General features: G+C 41.6%; 1 protein-coding gene and 1 long non-coding RNA gene across 15 annotated transcripts in view; both read right to left on the bottom strand.

Annotated features, from left to right (window-relative positions):
- The window catches only part of SNAP23 (synaptosome associated protein 23), a 42,226-nt gene that overhangs the window by 10,211 nt on the left and 12,208 nt on the right, over window positions 1–19,807 (bottom strand). For 13 of the 14 annotated variants that reach the window (XM_054667452.2, XM_024349142.3, XM_063793981.1 and 10 more), the window contains 4 exons: window positions 11,261–11,331; window positions 9,844–9,885; window positions 9,391–9,439; window positions 7,491–7,608 (listed from right to left, as the gene is read on the bottom strand). In XM_054667452.2, coding sequence (XP_054523427.1) covers window positions 7,491–7,608; window positions 9,391–9,439; window positions 9,844–9,885; window positions 11,261–11,317 — 266 coding nt within the window. In that variant the 5' untranslated portion in view covers window positions 11,318–11,331. The remainder of the gene's footprint in view (window positions 1–7,490; window positions 7,609–9,390; window positions 9,440–9,843; window positions 9,886–11,260; window positions 11,332–19,807) is intronic. The other variant, XM_016928037.4, reaches the window with a different exon arrangement.
- Window positions 1,141–5,279, bottom strand: LOC134806914 (uncharacterized). Its single transcript, XR_010151651.1, has 2 exons — window positions 5,202–5,279; window positions 1,141–1,235 (listed from the first exon to the last, which is right to left on the bottom strand). It is a non-coding gene; the product is annotated as an uncharacterized LOC134806914 (long non-coding RNA).

Genomic DNA, 19,807 nt, shown 5'->3' with positions numbered 1-19,807 from the left:
AAAAAAAAAAAAAAAGGCAAGTTTTAAGTAAGAATCTGAAATATCCCTTAGTCAATTCAGGAAGCTGGTATCAAGCATAAAACTGTAAATATCAAGGTATGAGCACAAAAACAATAATTTCTTTTTTTTTTTTTTTTAGTTTTGGTTGCATCAATATTAGTTTTAACTGAATTAAAAATAGCAAAAATAAAACTAAATATTAGCTGTGACTATTTCACATCAAGGAGAAAAGGGACCAAATAAATATTAACTAATAATAGAGAGTGAATGTGAGTGTGTGTATGCTTTGGATAGTCAAACTAAGGAAAGAAGAAAAAAGGAGGGCAGGAAACAAAGGGTAGAAATCAAATACTTAATTTTTTAACATTTAATCATGTTCATAATTCTCATAAAGATCTAAACTTAAGAGTCAGACACAATAATAAACAGTAAGCTGACAAAACTTACCTCCCATGAAAAATTAAGATTAGTTAGTTCTATATGAATTCAACATGAAATCACAGCAAGTTAACACATGATGTAGCAGGAATTATAGTTTATAACATATGTAGAGGGGAAACCCTTATTTAAGGAAAGAAGATACCAGATATGGTAGCATTTAAAATTTTATATCCCACTTTGTTCCAAATAGGATTTGAGATGACTAGACTGGCAATTGATTCCTTAATTTGGTAGTGGCCTAAATCATGGGTAATCCTAATCATTAGAAGCAAAACTTTAATAGAGGAAATCTTGACTCAAGAACCAGAAAAAAGTAGGGAAACTTAATGGAAGACAGGATGCTAAAATCAAAGTCTATGAAGACAGAGAAGCATTTAGCATGACTTCCCTTACCTTTTATCAGAACTAGACTGCAGCAGCTGTCTCAAAGATCAACCTATTTTAAATTTCTTAAGAAACTCCAGGAGTATTGTTATTTTGGTAATCTTAAATGTTATTTAGCAAAAACTTAGTTATCAGAGACATTTGTCAAAGGATGGTATTATAAATTAAGGTCCTTTTGTCAAGTCCATCTTTTGTGAGATAGCACCCATCAAGAACAAATTCACTTTACACTACACACCACCACACAGTTTAGAGACAGTTTTCACCATTCACAAAATCCATGCACATGCACAGAAAAGCCATTTGAAGCATCACCTTTAGATAGCAGGTTAGCAGCCCAAACTGCGCCACAAGACTGCATCTTAAAGTTCCCTTTGATCAGTTACTGAGCCCGGCTTCTGATGTTAAATCTTCATTTTTAGTAAGCAGATTAGAAAGGAAGAGATTAGGTGAGAGAATGAAATGCAGAAAATAGTAAATGCCAGTCAAACAGAACAGAAGCAGGTTTAAAGTTTTAAAAACATAATGCATTCAATTTCCTGCCTGGTTTCATAGAAACTACCAACATCTGAGAATCTAGATAAAAAGAAAAATAAGAAAACTATTTAAACCAGAGCACATTTCATTTTTCCTCAGAATTTTGGGTGATGATATTCTTTCCTAAAATTAGACAATATGAGAGAAGGCCATGGAGTGCTTTGAGACTCCTTCCTCTTAGTGATTAAGATTTCTCTTAATTACTTCTATTATGTATTTTATTTTCTTATATATTTTTTCATTGTAATTTTAAAAAATCTTTTTACACATCAAACTCTCCCACCAGCCAACAAGTTTCTCAAGGACACTCAAATCAACAAGTGTTTATTGAGTAACTACTGTATATCCAATACTATGTGAGGTATAAAAAATCATGTCATGATATATAAAACAGGCAGGGCCAGAGGTATGCCTTACTCATATTTGTGTCTCCAGTGAGCAGGATGGAAGAAGCACTAAACTACTGAATGAAATATAATTCAATATTCATTTTAATTAGTCGGAGCTGAATTTTTACACCTCGGTATGACTTAAGATCGGAATAGCAGTAAACCTGTAGTGCCAATTTAGAACTTCTCTAGTAAGCGGTCCAGAAATGCCAATTTGTCTTCAAACTATGTGCCATTGTTAGACTTTATAAAACAGGCAAGTTAAGACAGAAGAATACCTTATCTAAGAATGTTTAAGGCCAGGTGCGGTGGCTCACGCCTGTAATCCCAACACTTTGGGAGGCCAAGGCGGGCAGATCACGAGGTCAGGAGATCGAGACCATCCTGGCTAACACGGTGAAACCCCGTCTCTACTAAAAATACAAAAAATTAGCCAGGTGTGGTGGCGGGCGCCTGTAGTCCCAGCTACCCGAGAGGCTGAGGCAGGAGAATGGCGTGAACCCGGGAGGCGGAGCTTGCAGTGAGCCGAGATCGTGCCACTGCACTCCAGCCTGGGCAACAGAGCGAGACACCATCTCAAAAAAATAAAAATAAAAAAAAAGAATGTTTAAACTGGGACATCAAGCAGTTTACTATTCTGAGACTTCCCATTTTAAATCTGTCTGCTTTCAAATTCTTGTTAATTAGAATTACAATTTATCAATTACTGCCTAAGATATGTGATTTTAAAAAAGGATTTGTGGGCTGGGCGCGGTGGCTCATGCCTGTAATCCCAGCACTTTGGGAGGCCAAGGTGGATGGATCACGTGGTCAGGAGTTCGAGACCAGCCTGACCAACATGGTGAAACCTCATCTCTACTAAAAATACAAAAATTAGCCAGGCGTGGTGGTGCACGCCTGTAATCCCAGCTACTCGGGAGGCTGAGGCAGGAGAATCACTTGAACCTGGGAGGCAGGGGTTGCAGTGAGCTGAGATCACACCACTGTACTCCAGCCTGGTGATACAGTGAGACTCTGTCTCAAAAAAAAAAAAAAAAAAAGCAAGGGGGTTCTGCCTGGTTTTGAATCCCAGCTCTTCCACTACATAGTGTAGCCTGGATGCAAAATGATAATAATAAAAAACATCTATCTCATATTAAGGCTACTGTTTAAGGATTAAATTAACATGTTCAGAATAGTACCTTAAATTAATGCACAGGCCCACAACTGTTACCCCAATCCATTGGGGGCAAGATGTTTTGGACAGTACCACATAATTAAATACATTAATATTTCTGTAGTGACGTTGGGTGTGGTGGCTCATTTCTGTAACACCAGCACTTTGGGAGGCCAATGTGGGAGGATTGCTTGAGCTTAGGAGTTTGAGACCAGCCTGAGCAACATAGTGAGACCTCATCTCTACAAAAACTTTTTAAAGTCCAGGTGCAGTGGCTCATGCCTGTAACCCCAGCACGTTGGGAGGCCGAGGTGGGTGGATCACTTGAGGTCAGGAGTTCAAGACCATCCTGGCCAACATGGCAAAACCCCATCTCTACTAAAAATACAATAGTTAGCAAGGTGTTGGTACATGCCTCTAATCCCAGCTACTTGGGTGGTTGAGGCATGAGAATCGATTGAACCCAGGAAGTGAAGGTTGCAGTGAGCCGAGATTGCACCACTGCACTCCAGTCTGGGTGACAACGTAAAACTCTGTCTCAAAAAAAAAAAAAAAAAAGAAAAGAAAAGAAACAGGGTCAGGCATGGCGGCTCATGCTTGTAATCCCAGCACTTTGGGAGGCCGAGGCAAGCGGATCACCTGAGGTCAGGAGTTCAAGACCAGCCTGGCCAACATGGTGAAACCCCGTCTCTACTAAAAATACAAAAATTAGCTGGGCGTGGTGGCAGGCACCAGTAATCCCAGCTATTTGGGAGGCTGAGGCAGGAGAATCGGTTGAACCTAGGAGGCAGAGGTTGCAGTGAACTGAGACTGCATCACTGCACTCTAGCCTGGGCAACAGAGTGAGACTCGGTCTCAAAAAAAAAAAAAAGAAAAGAAGAAGAAACAAAAGTTTTTAAAAACAAACCAGGCATGGTGACATGCACCTGTAGTCCCAGCTACTCATGAGGCTGAGGTGGGGGGATCACTTGAACCTAGGAGGTCGAGGCTGCAGTGAGCCAAGATCATACCACTGTACTCCAACCTGGGTGACAGAGTGAGACTCTGACTCAAAAAGAGTATTTCTGTAGTGAAACCAATTAATATTTACAGCAAGTAATAAAGACTAAACATAGCTTCAGTTCAGGTTACATTTTATACCCTAATGAGTTGTGGCACCATTACAGCAAAAATAAAACAAAACTTTAGCTTTCAGAGTTTTTTAGATTTCTGAATGGCCAGCAGGGCTTAATGGCTCATGCCTGCAATCCCAGCACTTCTGGAGGCCAAGGTGGGTAGACTGCCTGAGCCCAAGGGTTTGAGACCAGCCTGGCCAACATGGTGAAACCTTGTCTCTACAAAAGATACAAAATTAGCTGGGTGTGGTGGCATGTGCCTGTAAATCCCAGCTACTCAGGAGGCTGACGCTGGAGGATAGGTTGAGGCTGCAGTGAGCCATGACTGTGCCACTGCACTCCAGCCTGGGTAACAGAGCGAGACCCTGTCTTGAGAAAAAAAAAAAAAGAAAGAAAAGAAAAAGTATTTCCAAATGGCAAATAAGGAACTCTGGACCTGACCTGGGTTGTTACTGCTACTGCTGGTATGAAGACTAGGCCTTATACATAAGACTAAGATCTCATGTCTACCTTTAAGAAGCTCATGTTATGGTTATTCATGTGACGAGCCTAACTGAAACACAGACTAGCAGATTAGAAAGATCAAGACACAGGCAAGAATGATAGGAACAGAGCTGAGGATAAGAGATATCATACTGGCCAAGGTCTCAATGGTGTAAGAAAAAATAGGTGGAAGAAAGACAATTACAATCAGACATCTTTAACTGAGATAATACTTTCTTCTCTTAAGGGAACTCTTTTGTTACAGCAGCCCCTTGATTCCATCTCTCAAGAAGTGCGAGAAAAAAAAAAAAGAAAGAAGTGCCAGTTGGGTGCAGTGGCTCAAGCCTGTAATCCCAGGGCTTTGGGAGGCTGAAGTGGGAGGATTTCTTGAGGCCAGGAGTTTGATACAAGCCTGGGCAACACAGCAAGACCCCTGCCTCTACAAAAAATTTCAAAAATTAGCTGGGCATGGTGGCACACACCTGTAATCCTAGCTACTTGGGAGGCTGAGGTGGGTGGATTGCTTGAGCCCAGATGTTTGAGGCTACAGTGAGCTATGGTGGCACCACTGCATTCAAGCCCGGGAGACAGAGGGAGAGGCCATCTCTAAAAAAGTAATGCCTTCTCTTGATCCACTGAGAAAGGGTTCTACTGAGGTTAGAGGCTGAAGAATGCTGATTCAGGACCATACCCTACCTTGTTTCCCACCAGTCTTCAAGAAAAGCTTGCCTATGCTTGGCTGGGATACACAAAGAGACATAAAATTAATACTCTGTAGCTGCATTTCCCACTTTCTGTGATATTAGACCATCTTAGGTCTAATTCAGTGCTCTTCCTGTTTATCAACACGTGACTTAGAGCTGATCTTCCTCTAAGATTTTAGGGGAGACTTCTTTCTCCTTGTTCTCCTAACATCTGATCTCAAGAAAATTCATCTACTTCCTCTCTTCTGTACTCTTCCAAGAAGGTACATGGAACACAAGAGAAAGGTACAATTATGTTTGTAAAACATAGCTAAGAGTTTGTATCAAATAATCTGTACATTTTAACTTGTTTGCTTAAAGTAATCTGCTAAACTCTGATTGACAAGTCATAGTTATTAAAATATGAACTTTTGGCCGGGAGCGGTGGCTCACACCTGTAATCCCCACACTTTGGGAGGCAGAGGCGGGCAGATCACCTGAGGTTAGGAGTTTGAGACCAGCCTGGCCAACACGGCGAAACCCTGTCTCTACTAAAAATATAAAAATTAGCTGAGTATGGTGGCACACATTTGTAATCCCAGCTACTTGGGAGGCTGAGGCAGGAGAATCACTTGAACCCGTGAGGTGGAAGTTGCAGTAAGCCGAGATCACACCACTGCACTCCAGCCTGGGTGACAGAGCGAGACTCCATCTCAAAAAATACAGAACTTTCAGTTGGTCAACCAAGGTGTAAACAGGTCAACAGACTTGTGTTAGAATAGGAAGCCAATGGATAAGACTAGGAAGAACACTGTCAAACCTTAACTCCTCATGGCCAAAACAAACACTAAAGTTGACTGACAAGCAATTAATCTCTACTTTCTATAACAGAAATGGCATAAAAATGTTGTTACATAAAAACACTTATCTGAAAATATAAAAATATAACCACTGTTGGTTTACAAGACCAGCTGAGAACTGGATGAAATACTAATGTCTAAGAACCTCTTTAAAAATGAATACGTTGAGGCCGGGTGTGGTGGCTCACACCTGTAATCCCAGCACTTGAGGAGGCTAAGGCGGGCGGATCATGAGGTCAAGAGATCAAGACCATCCTGGCCAACATAGTAAAACCCCGTCTCTACTAAAAATACAAAAATTAGCTGGGTGTGGTGGCATGCGCCTGTAGTCCCAGGTACTCGGGAGGCTGAGGCAGGAGAAATCACTTGAACCCAGGAGACGGAGGTTGCAGTGAGCTGAGACTGCGTCACTGCATTCCAGCCTGGTAACAGAGTGAGACTCCATCTCAAAAAAAAAAGAATACTTTGGCTGTGTGCAGTGGCTCATGCCTGTAATCCTAGCACTTTGGGAGGCCAAGGTGGGAGGATCTCTTGTGCCCAGGAAAGAGAGGCTGCAGTGAGCTGTGATCACGCCACTGCATTCCAGCCTCAGTAACAGAGACCCTGTCTCAGAAAAAAAACAAAACAAAACTTTCAGCAGTGAGTACAGTCATTCAATCTCCAGATACTGTCGTTTCTTTTTATACTCCACTCCAATCTGTCAACTCCTTAGTTTGGCATTCAAGTTCCTCTACTACCTACTTATATCTTACTTTCCACTTCTCATCTACATGAGTCACACAGCTCACTTAAGTCAAGCTCCTTGTTAATCTTTATTTTGAACCTTTCATAGGAAATGCCCTCACTGTTCCTCCCTGTTCATCCAAATCCTTCTAATCACTCAAAGCCCAATCCACATCCTACCTCTTCTATAAGATGCTCTCCAACCCAACCTTTATCAGTTCTGTATACCTAGCCTTGGTCACTATCATATAATCTAACATTAGATTTAGGCTTGGTCACTATCATATAATCTAACATTAGATTTATGTATTTTTTATGTTTTGCCATTCTTTCCCAACTCTTCTACTCTTTTGGCCATCCCTCATGTGCCTACCACAAAATATATATTTTGTTAATACTCCTCCTTTGAAAGGAAAAGAAAATAACTCCATCCTGCTCTCCATCATCCAGATATACATTTCCCTATACTTCCTAACCTTTTCATGTATTACTACAAATTGAAATTGGACTTGATCCCAGGATTGGTCAAATGTAAGTCACAGTTTTCAGTGAACACGCAGTACTTACACAAAAAGCTTAATCTGCCTGAAGGAGAGACAACTTAGATTTATCTAATAGAGTTCCTCATTAAGCCCAGTCATACTTCTGACCTTAGCTGGTGGGAGAAGGTGGGGTACTCTCATTATTTATTTTGAAACCATCTTAATTTATCAACTCACCTATTACATGGGCAGACACAAAGGCCACAGCATTTGTTGAGTTCTGTTAAAGTCTTCTCTGTCTCTCTCATGTCCTTATTTATTTGGTCCAAGCCTTCTTCTATGCGGTTTAGTTGTTCTAAGAATAAGTTGTGAAATTAACACTTTGTGTTCCATTCACAGTGTCAACCAGAAAATGCTATTATTATGGAACAGCAAACTTCAACCTTCAATCTACCAATAACTCCCCACAGTGAGTATGTTAGTGTCAAAAGGTATTAGAAGCGATTCAACATGATAACAATCTTTCACGTACTGATCCGGAGGCACCTAGCCTCTTGCTGTGGAAAAATTTGTTCTAAAAAGCTTGTATATGGCTGGGTATGGTGGCTCACGCCTGTGATCCCAGCACTTTGGGAGGCTGAGGAGGGCGATGACCTGAGGTCAGGAGTTCAAGACCAGCCTGGCCAACATGGTGAAACCCCATCTCTAATAAAAATACAAAAATTAGCTGGGTGTGGTGATGGGTGCCATAATCCTAGCTACCTGGGAGGCTGAGGCAGGAGAATTGCTTGAACCCGGCAGTTGGAGGTTGCAGTGAGCTGCGATTGCACCACTGAACTCCAGCCTGGATGACAGAGTGGGACTCCCGCTCAAAAAAAAAAAAAAAGAATCTTGTATAGTAGGACCAAGGGACGGTTATTTAGAGATCATCCTTACAACCAAGTTAAGGGTACTTTGACCAGGTCAAATCCCCATCATTTCTATAATAGGTTCAAAACCTGAGGGCTATTATAAGAGTAATAAAAACTAGACCTGATTACTCAGGGCCAACTCAACTCAAGTGTTTCCAAGCATACCTGAATCTAGATCTGTTTTAGAACTTGATTTCTGAGGATGATGTAAGAATATCACAATGTCTGGCCAGACCCGGTGGCTCACGCCTATAATCCCAGCACTTCGGGAGGCCGACGTGGGCGGATCAAGTGACTCTTGAAGTCAAGAGTTCGACATCAACCTGGCCAACATGGTGAAACCCTGTCTCTACTAAAAACACAAAAAATTAGCTGGGTGTGATGGCGGACACCTGTAATCCCAGCAACTCAGGAGGCTGAGCCAGGAGAATCACTTGAACGTGGGAGGTAGAGGATCCTGGAGTAAGCCGCGATTGCACCACTGCACTCGAGCCTGGGTGACAGAGTAAGACTCTGTCTCAAAAAATAAAAATTAAAAAAAAAAAAAAAAAAAGGCCCAGCACGATGGCTCACACCTGTAATCCCAGCACTTTGGGAGGTCAAGGCGGGTGGATCACCTGAGGTTAGGAGTTTGAGACCAGCCTGGCCAACATGGTAAAACCCCGTCTCTACTAAAAATACAAAAATTTAGCCGGGTATGGTGGTGGGCGCCAGTAATCTCAGCTACTCAGGAAGCTGAGGCAGGAGAATCACTTGAACCCAGGAGGAGGAGGTTGCAGTGAGCCCAGATCACGCCATTGCACTCCAGCCTGGGCAACAAGAGCGAAACTTCATCCCCCACCCCCAAAAACTAGATAAAAATAGCAAAACTCCATCCCCCACCCAAAAAAAAAAAAAAGAAAAACATAGTTGGGTGTGGTGGCGGGTGCCTGTAATCCCAGCTATGTTACTATCATAATGCCTAAGGCACATATAACCAATACACAAAATAAGCCATGCTGGCCTAACACATACTTGGTATATACAATTGGGCATTGTTGCCTGACATCCCAAATAGACAGTGAACATGATACATAATTCAAATCAGAAGACAAGAAGTAAACATAACATTCTTATTTTACAAAGGGAAGGCTCTCCCAAAGGCTGAAATTTGTATGTGGCTAATTTGATAGGGCTTTTTGGCATCATAGTCAAATTAAGAATTTCTGCTAAATAATTTAACTTACCCTTTTGTTCATCCAGCATAGTGATGGTCTTGATTCCTGCATCCTGAGACTAAGACAAGGGGGGAGAAAGCTGATAGTACAACAAAACAAACCAAAAACAACAGAAACAAAACCTACAAGAGCAACACAGAATAATTTAGAAACCCAAGCTCTCAGAGGATTAGAGCTACAGACAGAACTAGTATTCTTAAACTAACACACTTTAACATAGCAGCCCCCCAAAATAATTAAGTCACAAACTCATAGTGAATTCATCTTCCCTGTCATATTCCAATACTGTCAAAGGGAAAAACAGAAAATTCCCATTAGTGCATGGTTTGACATTTCAGAAACTGTTAATTTCAAATAATAAAGCATATTGATACATTACCCTTTAATACTAATTCCAGCCAGAAGTATTAGGATCTTTCCTATAAATTTCTATACTTAAGTTGATGACTAACATTTTCTTACCTCAATGGCTAAACCCAGGATTCTCCTCGTACTTTCCAGAGACTAGGAAAAAACACAGAATTTTAGCATTCCAAAATATGTAGAAAAAAAAATCTGATCACAGGCCAAATTCATGATGCTATTCTATCTTTAAAAATTGCCAGCTCGCCTGTAATCCCAGCACTTTGGGAGGCCGAGGCGGGCGGATCACGAGGTCAGGAGATCGAGACCATCCTGGCTAACACGGTGAAACCCCGTCTCTACTAAAAATACAAAAAATTAGCCGGGCGTGGTAGCGGGCGCCTGTAGTCCCAGCTACTCGGGAGGCTGAGGCAGGAGAATGGCGTGAACCCGGGAGGCGGAGCTTGCAGTGAGCCGAGATCGCGCCACTGCACTCCAGCCTGGGCGACAGAGCGAGACTCCGTCTCAAAAAAAAAAAAAAAAAAAAAAAAAAAAAATTGCCAGCTCAGGCCAGGCACAGTGGCTCATGCCTATAATCCCAGCACTTTGGGAGGTCGAGGCAGGAGGATTTCTTGAGTACCGGAGCTCAAGACCAGCCCAGACAACATAGTGAGACTGTTTCCATTAAAGGAAAAAACAAAAAGAATTGCCAGCCTATCCTTCCCTTTAAAACAAAACAATGGCTGGGTGTGGTGGTTCAAGCCTATAATCCCAGCACTTTGGGAGGCTGAGGTGGGCAGATCACGAGGTCAGAAGTTCGAGACCAGCCTGCCCAACAAGGTGAAACCCCATCTCTACTAAAAATACAAAAATTAGCTGGGCGTGGTGGCACACACCTATAATCCCAGCTACTCAGGAGGCTGAGGCAGGAGAATCGCTTGAACACAGGAGGCAGAGGTTGCAGTAAGCCGAGATCGCATCACTATACTCCAGCCTGGGCAATAGAGTGAGACTCCGTCTCAAAAAAAAAAAAAAAAAAAAAAAAGTAAGTTGATCACTACATTTTTAGTTATTTTCAGGCGCTCCTTAAGAGAAAATGTGTAAGGGCTTCCAGTGTGATGTTGAAAGAAAAAGTTTTTTTTTAAAAAGAGAATATTTGGATGGTGAAGTTCATGGGAATAAAAATTTTATAAAGTCATAAAAATTTAATGTAGGTAGAAATCTAAGTAAATTACAGATATTAGGAAATTGTTAAATAGAAGTCTAGCATTTCTCAAATACATAGTAGAGTATCTTTGTTACATGTAAGTAATATTAATAATTACCTAAAAAATAAAAATCACACAAATTGTTTTCACTTTAGTTTTCTGGTGAGTTAAAAAGAAAATAAAAACCAGCAATGGCACTAAGGAGCAAATGTGTTCTTTGATATTAATGGACTAGGAAGAGGCCAAAATGGTCCCTAAGAAGGCTCTCTCACCCCTCCAATATGAAAACTGAAATAGAATTATTTACTTATTTTAGGTAAAACATTTACCTCATCAGTAATCTGGTGAGCTCTCTGTTGAATTTCTTCTGATGACAGATTATCCATGATGAATCAAAACTCTATTAGGCACAGAAATGGAAATGTGGATATTGTATAAGAATAAGGATATATAAAAGTTTGTGTGAGCAATAAGTGTAGATTTATGGAATTTAGGAACTTATCAGGAAAACAGGATAAAAGAACCTCTTTCTATATCTATTAGTCTACCACAAGTAAAGAAATCAAGACAGAGAGAGGCTAAATGAATGTTTAATAAGAGTGCCAAGGGTGAACCTAAAATACAGATTTTAGGACTTCTAGGGAAGTACTCTTTCCAACAGGAAAGTGGATCCTCTACTTAGAGAAGCAAGGCATTACTGGAAGACAAGCATTAAAAGACTATTAAAGTGAATTTTTGGTTGTTCAATGTTCTTCATGTGTTGTCTGAACATGGAAAAGCAGTAGGTGAAGAAAAGTCCAATTTAGTAAAGTAACAAAATTTGAAGTTATGTGCCTGAAGAACACAGGAAACATTTCTAAATATGCCAGTTGTCCAGGATACTCACTGGAGAAAATACTTTCACTCTTAACAAGAAAAGGGAAATGCTGGTACAAACAGCTCGGAAAAGACTAAGGTTTTTATTATGCATTAGACTCTTCCCCTCCAGTGGCTTATATTGTTTTGTTGTATTAGTGGAGTCCCTAAGAAACCAAACAATTATTCTCCTAAACACAGTAACTCAGAAGGAGATCTCATAGACATCCAAGCTAAAAAATAAAACATTTTGTAGGTGTTACTCAGCACGGCTGTTATCTAATTCCTCTTTGAGAAGTCATGTGGAGTAATAACAAGCATTGTGCAACGGATCTAGGTTCTTTGTTACATTTGCTAGCTTTGTATGAATTTTCTCAAAACTCATTTATCAAAACTCACGGTCAATGACACAGATAAACTCTGGTTCTTATTACAGATTTGACCCCAGGAATCTGGCAATGTCTGGAGTTGCTTGATTGTCACAACTTGGGCCAGGTGATGGGGCTGGTTAATGGCATCTAGTAGGTAGAGGCAGGGAAACTGCTTAACATCCTACAACACTCTTCAGGAAAGCCCTCCAGCAAAGAAAAATCTGACCCAAAATGTCAATTTGAGGTGAGAAACCTTGCCATGGATATACTCTTTGATAAGCAGAAAACTTAATTCCCCAAGAATGCACTGGACTGAATTCTTGGAAGGCAGAGATTTTATCTTTGTATCTCTAACACCTAATAGGATCTGATGGTAGATACTCCAAAAATAGCTGAATGAACAAATAAGTAGAAAAACAGGGTGTACTCTCAAAGTATTTACGTGGCTCTTAGAAACAAAGCTGCATGTAACAGTAGCACAAAGCTCGCAAAGAATCACTGAGCCACAAACCAAAAACTGCTATTGCAAGTGTATGATATGATCACATATAAATCTTTTCAGTCATTTTTGGCTGGGCGTGGTAGCTCATGACTGGAATCCTAGCACTTTGGGAGGCTGAGGTGAGTGGATGGCTTGAGCTCAGGAGTTGGAGTTCAGCCTGGGCAACATGGCAAAACCCCATCTCTACCAAATATACAAAAATTAGCCAGGCATGGTGGCGCACACCTGTAGTCCCAGCTACCGGGGAGGTTGGGGTGGGCGGATTGCTTGAGTCCAGGAGGTTGAGGCTGAAATAAGTCAAGATCATGGCACTGCACTCCGGCCTGGGTGACAGAGAAAGACCCTATCTCAAAAAACAAACAAACAAAAAAATTTAAATCTTTTCAGTTTTTAATTGAACCACTACTATCATGTTATTTTTTTTATTTTTTTGAGATGGAGTCTCACTCTGTTGCCCAGGCTGGAGTGCAGTGGTGTAACCCTGACTCACTGCAACTTCTGCCTCCTGGGTTCAAGCAATTCTCCTGCCTCAGCCTCCCAAGGAGCTGGGATTACAGGCATGCACCACCACGCCCCACTAATTTCTGTATTTTTAGTAGAGATGGGGTTTCACCATGTTGGCCAGGCTGATCTCGGACTCCAGACCTCAGGTGATCTATCCACCTCAGCCTCCCAAAGTGCCGAGATTACAGGCCTGAGCCACCGCGCCCGGCCTTGTTTATAATTCTACTGTCATAGCTGTTTTATGGTTTAAGATTTTGAGGGCCAGGCGCAGTGGCTCACGCCTGTAATCCCAATACTTTGGGAGGCCAAGGCAGATGGATCACGGGATTAGGAGATCGAGGCCAGCTTGATTGACATGGTGAAACCCCGTTTCTACTAAAAATACAAAAATTAGCCGGGAGTGGTGGTGAGCGCCTGTAATCCCAGCTACTCGGGAGGCTGAGGCAGGAGAATTGCTTGAACCTGGGAGGCAGAGGTTGCAGTGAGCCAAGACTGTGCCACTGCACTCCAGCCTGGGTGACAGAGCGAGACTCCGTCTAAAAAAAAAAAAAAAAAAAAAAAAAAGATTTTGAGCCTTGATTAAAGCCATTAGTGCTCATGAAAAAAAGTATTTTAAGTTCCAAATTTAAGTTACTATCTTGCTTGCCATAGACTGTGCTTCAGGCAAAAAGTTTCCACACTAAGATATAATCAAGATATAAAGATATCATTCATTAGATACAAGCATAAAAGGAACCAGGTATTTTATTAATTTGCTAATTGTTTGAGTCTTAAGCTTTATCATACATACACATGTCCATGCTACTGTTCCTCTTTTGTCACTCTTTCCTATTTGCAACTACAAAAAGTAAATGGAGATTATTTTTTGTACCCTCTCACCTCCACACTTTTGCACACCTTTCCTTTCTATAATACCCCACGTCTGCCCAGGTAGCCTCATGCTTTTCCATCACTTCCTAAAGCCCCAACCGAGATACCTCTCCAAAGCCTGCCCTCCCCAGGCAGTAATGCTCTGAAGTTATCTATTCCTGTCATGTGTAACTAACTCCTCAATGCCCGACAGAGAAGAAAATATGAAAAATAATATACACTAATCCATTAGTGCCTGGAAAAGGCACCCTTAGTGAGGTTTTCAGATATAGTATCCTGTGGGTCGGGAGACATTCTGGGGTAAGAAAGCCCAAATATCACAAATTATGTAATTTTGTAATTCTATTCCTAGAGGTGATTATTGCCAGTTACAAGTCAGTCTTTGCTAGCTTCCTAGGAAAAAAAAAGCAAAACTCCAGAGTTAGGAGTGAATGCACTCCTGACCTCTGTGCTGCCTTCTTTAAAAGAAAAAAGAAAGCAGATATAACTGGGAGATGGATAACGTGAGGAATCACCCCTGACATCGCAATGAGGTCATTCTGAAGGACACATCCTTTCCATGTGAACTCGAAGTTCTGCTTAATATTTTTTTCTTCCCTGACCAGACAACACGCAAGACAAGTAACAGATATCTACTCCCAAGTTTGGCATGCTGACGCCAGGATGCAGCTGCCTAAGATTACTCTGTATTCTTGAGGGTTTTGAGCACAAGATTAGTGTGGCCGTCCCTCAGAGGGTTGGATTCAGGACTGCCTGTGGATACCAATTGGCCCTGAGGAACCTGCAGATATAAAAGTCAGCCCTCTGTAGACGGGAGTTTTGCATGCATGAATACCGTATTTTATTTTATTTTCTTTCTTTCTTTTTTTCTTTTTGAGGCAAGGATTCACTCTGTCATCCAGGTTGGAGAGCAGTGGTGCAATCAGGTTCACTACAGCCTTGCCCTCCCAGGCTCAAGCAATCCTCCCATTTAGCCCCCTGAATAGCTGGGACTACAGGTGCATGCATCATGCCCGGCTAATTTTTAAGCTGTTTTATAGAGACAGGGTCTCACTATGTTATCCAGGCTGGTCTCAAACTTCTGAAACTTTTGGGGTTAAGCAATCCTCCCACCTCAGCCTCCCAAAGTTCTGGAATTACAGGGATGAGCTACCGTACCTGGCTGAATACCATATTTTCTATCTGCATTTGGTTGTAGATGTGGAACCTGCTGATATGGAGGGCTGATTGTATTTACTGAAAAAAAATGTACCTATAAGTGGACCCACGCAGTTCAAGCCCATGTTGTTCAAGGGTCAACTGTATATGAAAGTAACAGAGTCAAAGTAGAATTGTAAGGGGAAGGACAAAGACAGACAAGGAATAATACTCCTCAAGTTCTTATTGGTCTTTGTAAGTTTGCTGAGACGAGTCAGAGAGAATGTAACCTATAATTAGCTACATAGCCTTACTCATATTTATTATTCTCTGCAGACATTTTCCTTACGGAATCAGGAAAAGGTTACCCAGAATATTACAGAAAAGAGAACTGGTGGGGTGGGATGAAAAATAAAACATCAGTTGATACAAAGATGCCATTAAACGTACTTTTCTCAGATTTAATCTAATCTATTAAATACTTGTGTCATTTTTCCAGTGCTGCTGGGAACTTATACTATGCTAATTGTGTGCCTTTCAGAGGAAAATGCAAGATTTTTCTCAGTGCTTTTACACCCTATTTCTCATGCTATGGTTCACTTGGGCTTACTAAAAGACTCCTAATTTGACCTTTTTCTTTTCTAATTTAAACCTAGGCAAGGAAAGAAAAGTTCACTGAGTACCTCTCAGGCATCAGATACCCTACTAAGTATTTATCTACATCATTATCTTCATTATACTATTTTACAGATGGAGAAACTAAGGCTCAGTTTAGGTAACTTACCCAAGGCGGCTGTGTCAGTAAAGAGCAGATTGATTATTCAAGTCGGGATCTACTCGCAAATTAAGTATAATTCATGTTCTGATAAAGAGTCTTTCTGGAGCTGGGAGTGGTGGCACACGTCTGTAATCCCAGTACTTTGGGAGGCCAAGGCAGGAGGACTGCTTGAGGCCAGGAGTTCAAGACCAGCCTGGGCAACATAGTGAGACCCCGGTCTCTACAAATAATCAAAAAATTAGCTGGGCATGGGGCGCATGCCTGTAGTCCCAGCTACTCAGGAGGCTGAGGCACAAGAATCACTTGAACCTGGGAGGCAGAGGGTACAGTGAGCCGAGATGGCACCACTGAGCTCTAGCCTGGGCAACAGAGCAAGACCCTGTTTCCAAAAAAAAAAAAAAAAAAAAGTTTTTTCTGTTGACTGTATCCACTGCCCCCTTAACAAACAATAGATCATATGAGAGCTGCTGAATATTAGAAAATAGGCCAAGCAATCCTATATGATGGCTCATTTCAAAATTTCAAATGCTTTCTATAAGACCATGAAATTTTATCTCTTCTACAGACTCAAAGAAGACAGTTAAATTGAAGGAGAAATAGACCACAGTAATCATGGTTTTCAACTGTCTTCTAGTATTTCAGAAGCTGAAAATAATCTACATTAATTTAGAAAATGAAAAGAAGTCTATTGGCTAGGCACAGCGGCTCATGCCTGTAACTCTGGCACTTTTGAGGGCTGAGGTAGGAAAACGGCTTGAGGCTAGTTTGAGACCAGCCTAGGCAACACAACAAGACTCTGTCTCCACAAAAAGTAACAACAAAAATAGCCAGGTGTGGTGACCAGTGCCTGTAGTCCCAGCTACTTGGGAGACTGAGTTAGGAGGTTCACTTGAGCCTGGGAGTTCAGGGCTGCAGTGAGCCATGATCCCCACTACACTCCAGCCTGCCTGACAGAGCAAGACCCCAAAGAAAGAAAAGAAATGGGCCGGTCACAGTGGCTCACGCCTATAATCCCAGCACTTTGGGAGGCCGAGGTGGGAGGATCACAAGGTCAGGAGTTCAAGACCAGCCATTGCCAAAATGGTGAAACCCCATCTCTACTAAAAATACAAAAATTAGCCAGGCGTGGTGGTGGGCGCCTGTAGTCCCAGCTACTCGGGAGGCTGAGGCAGGAGAATCATTTGAACCCGGGAGGGAGAGGTTGCAGTTAGTCGAGATCATGCCACTACACTCCGGCCTGAGTGACAAGAGCAAGACTCTGTCTCAAAAAAAAATAAAAAAGAAAAAAAAAGAAAAGAAAAGAAAAAAGGAAAAGAAATGGAAGGGAGGGAGGGAGGAAGGGAGGAGATAAGGAAACAAGCAAGCAAGAGGCCAGGTGCGGTGGCTCACGCCTGTAATCCCAGCACTCTGGAAGGCCAAGGTGGGCAGATCACCTAAGTTCAAGTTCAGGAGTTCAAGACCAGCCTGGCCAACATGGTGAAACCCCGTCTCTACTAAAAATACAAAAATTAGCCAGGCGTGGTGATGCACACCTATAATCCCGGCTACTCAGGAGGCTGAGACAGGAGAGTTGCTTGAACCCGAGAGGCAAAGGTCGCAGTGAGCCGAGATCATGCCACTGTACTTCAGCCTGGGCAACAGCAAGACTCCGTCTCAAAAAAAAAAAAAAAAAAAATGCAAGCAGAAAGGAAGTAAAAGAAAAGAGAAGAAAAGAAGAAAGGAAAAGTAAATGAGCTTCTTGGAAAGAAATACACAGAAAAAAGGCCCTGGAATTTAAATGAGGCCTTGGAAGATCCATGTGGCTTCATTTGTAAAACTGGTGAGCTACTCAAGAAGTAATGAAGAAAGAGCACTTTAAATCACCATCAGGCCAGGCGTGGTGGCTCATGCCTGTAATCCCAGCACTGTGGGAGGCAGAGGTGGGCGGATCACTTGAGGCCAGTAGTTCAAGACCAGACTGGCCAATTTGGTGAAACCCCAGCTCTACTAAAAAGAAAACACAAAAATTAGCCGAGTGCAGTAGTGCACATCTGTGGCTTGAGCCTGGGAGGCAGAGGCTGCAGTGAGCCAAGACTCACTGCACTCCAGCCTGGGCAACAGAGCAAGACTGTCTGAAAAAAAAAGAAAAAAAAAAAATCACCGTCAATTTCACAGGGTCTTGCAAAGAATGATTTTATAAGATAATTCTTTTTATACTGGTAAACAAGGATTTTGCAGCTAAAATATTCTACCAAATTAGTTTCCTGCCTTATTCCTTCTCTGAAAATTAATCACAATAAAGCTACTCAATGAGTTACACTCAAAGGGTTTATTACTGTACTTTTAAGTTCAGCATTCTCTTTGGCTTGATAGAAGTCTACTTCCATGGTAACCAATGCATCCGCAGCAAGAGGAAACTTCTGTTTATAGCAGGATAGCATAGTGGGTGAGTGGGAATTCCAGCATACAAATTCCAGCCTCACAATGTATTTGTTGTGTGACCCCAAGGAAATTACCTAACACCACTAAAACTCGGTTTCTGTATTTGTAAAACAAGGATAACATTCTATTTTATAGTTTTGTTTTTTTTGTGAAGATTAAAAAGAGATGATCTACACAAAGTACTTAGTACAATGCCTTGCACATGGCCAGTGTTCAATGTTAGCCATTATTTTAATATTTTTACTGAAGTGGAAATAAATAGTAGGCAAAACAAAAGGAAAGTAACAATATTGAATATGAGTCACATTTATGTAAATGTAGCTGAAAGTAATAGCTACTAAATATTAATAGTTCCATCTGCAAGGCTAAATTTGAATATTAAAGTTGATGATATAAAGTATAGGCTATATATAACTTCTTTTTTGAGACAGAGTCTCACTTTTTATTTTATGTTATTTTACTTTATTTTATTTTATTTGAGACGGAGTCTCGCTCTGTTGCCCAGGCTGGAGTGCAGTGGTGCAATCTTAGATCACTGCAACCTCTGCCCCAGGGTTCAAGTGATTCTCCTTCCTCAGTCTCCCGAGTAGCTGGGATTACAGGTGCCCACCACTACACCTGGCCCTTTTATTATATTATTATTTTTTTTTGTAGATGCAGGGTCTCACTATGTTGCCCAGGCTGGTCTCAAACTCCTGGGCTCAAGTGATGCTCCTGGCTCAGCCTCCCAAAGTGCTGGGATTACATGTATGAGCCACTTTGCCTGGCAAGGGTCTCCTTTATGTTAAGGATGGCTTCCTCCTTTTACTTCCTCTCTCAGCTTTCCTTTCTATCTCCTTCTACACAAACAACTTTAACCATTTTTATATATAGGCCCCAAAACTATGCAAATATACATACATATTTTTTTCTCTTTTTAAAAACTCTTTTCTTTTTACCATACAAAGTCTATAACTCAAATGCAAATATACTAAGTACATCACAGAATCATATCTACTAAACAGCTTGGTTTCAGGCCAGGCGCAGTGGCTCACATTTGTAATCCCAGCACTTTGGGAGGCCAAGGTGGGTGGATCACCTGAGGTCAGGAGTTTGAGACCAGACTGGCCAACATGGAAAAACCCCGTCTCTACTAAAAAATACCAAAGGCCGGGTATGGTGGCTCACACCTGTAATCCTAGCACTTTGGGAGGCTGAGGAGGGCAGATCACTTGAGGTCATGGGTTCGAGACCAGCCTGGCCAACATGGCAAAACCCCGTCTCTACTAAAAATACAAAAATTAGCCGGGCGTGGTGGCATGTGCCTGTAATCCTAGCTACCTGGGAGGCTGAGGCAGGAAAATCACTTGAACCAGGAGGCAGAGGTTGCAGTGAGTCGAGATTGTGCCACTGTACTCCAGCCTGGGCAACGGAGTGAGACGCCATCTCAAAAAAAAAA

This window comes from Pan troglodytes, chromosome 16, assembly GCF_028858775.2.
Source record: "Pan troglodytes isolate AG18354 chromosome 16, NHGRI_mPanTro3-v2.0_pri, whole genome shotgun sequence".
In the NCBI taxonomy this organism is placed as follows: domain Eukaryota; kingdom Metazoa; phylum Chordata; class Mammalia; order Primates; family Hominidae; genus Pan; species Pan troglodytes.
Note: the sequence above shows the minus strand (reverse complement) of the source record. Positions and strands in the feature narration are given on the sequence as shown.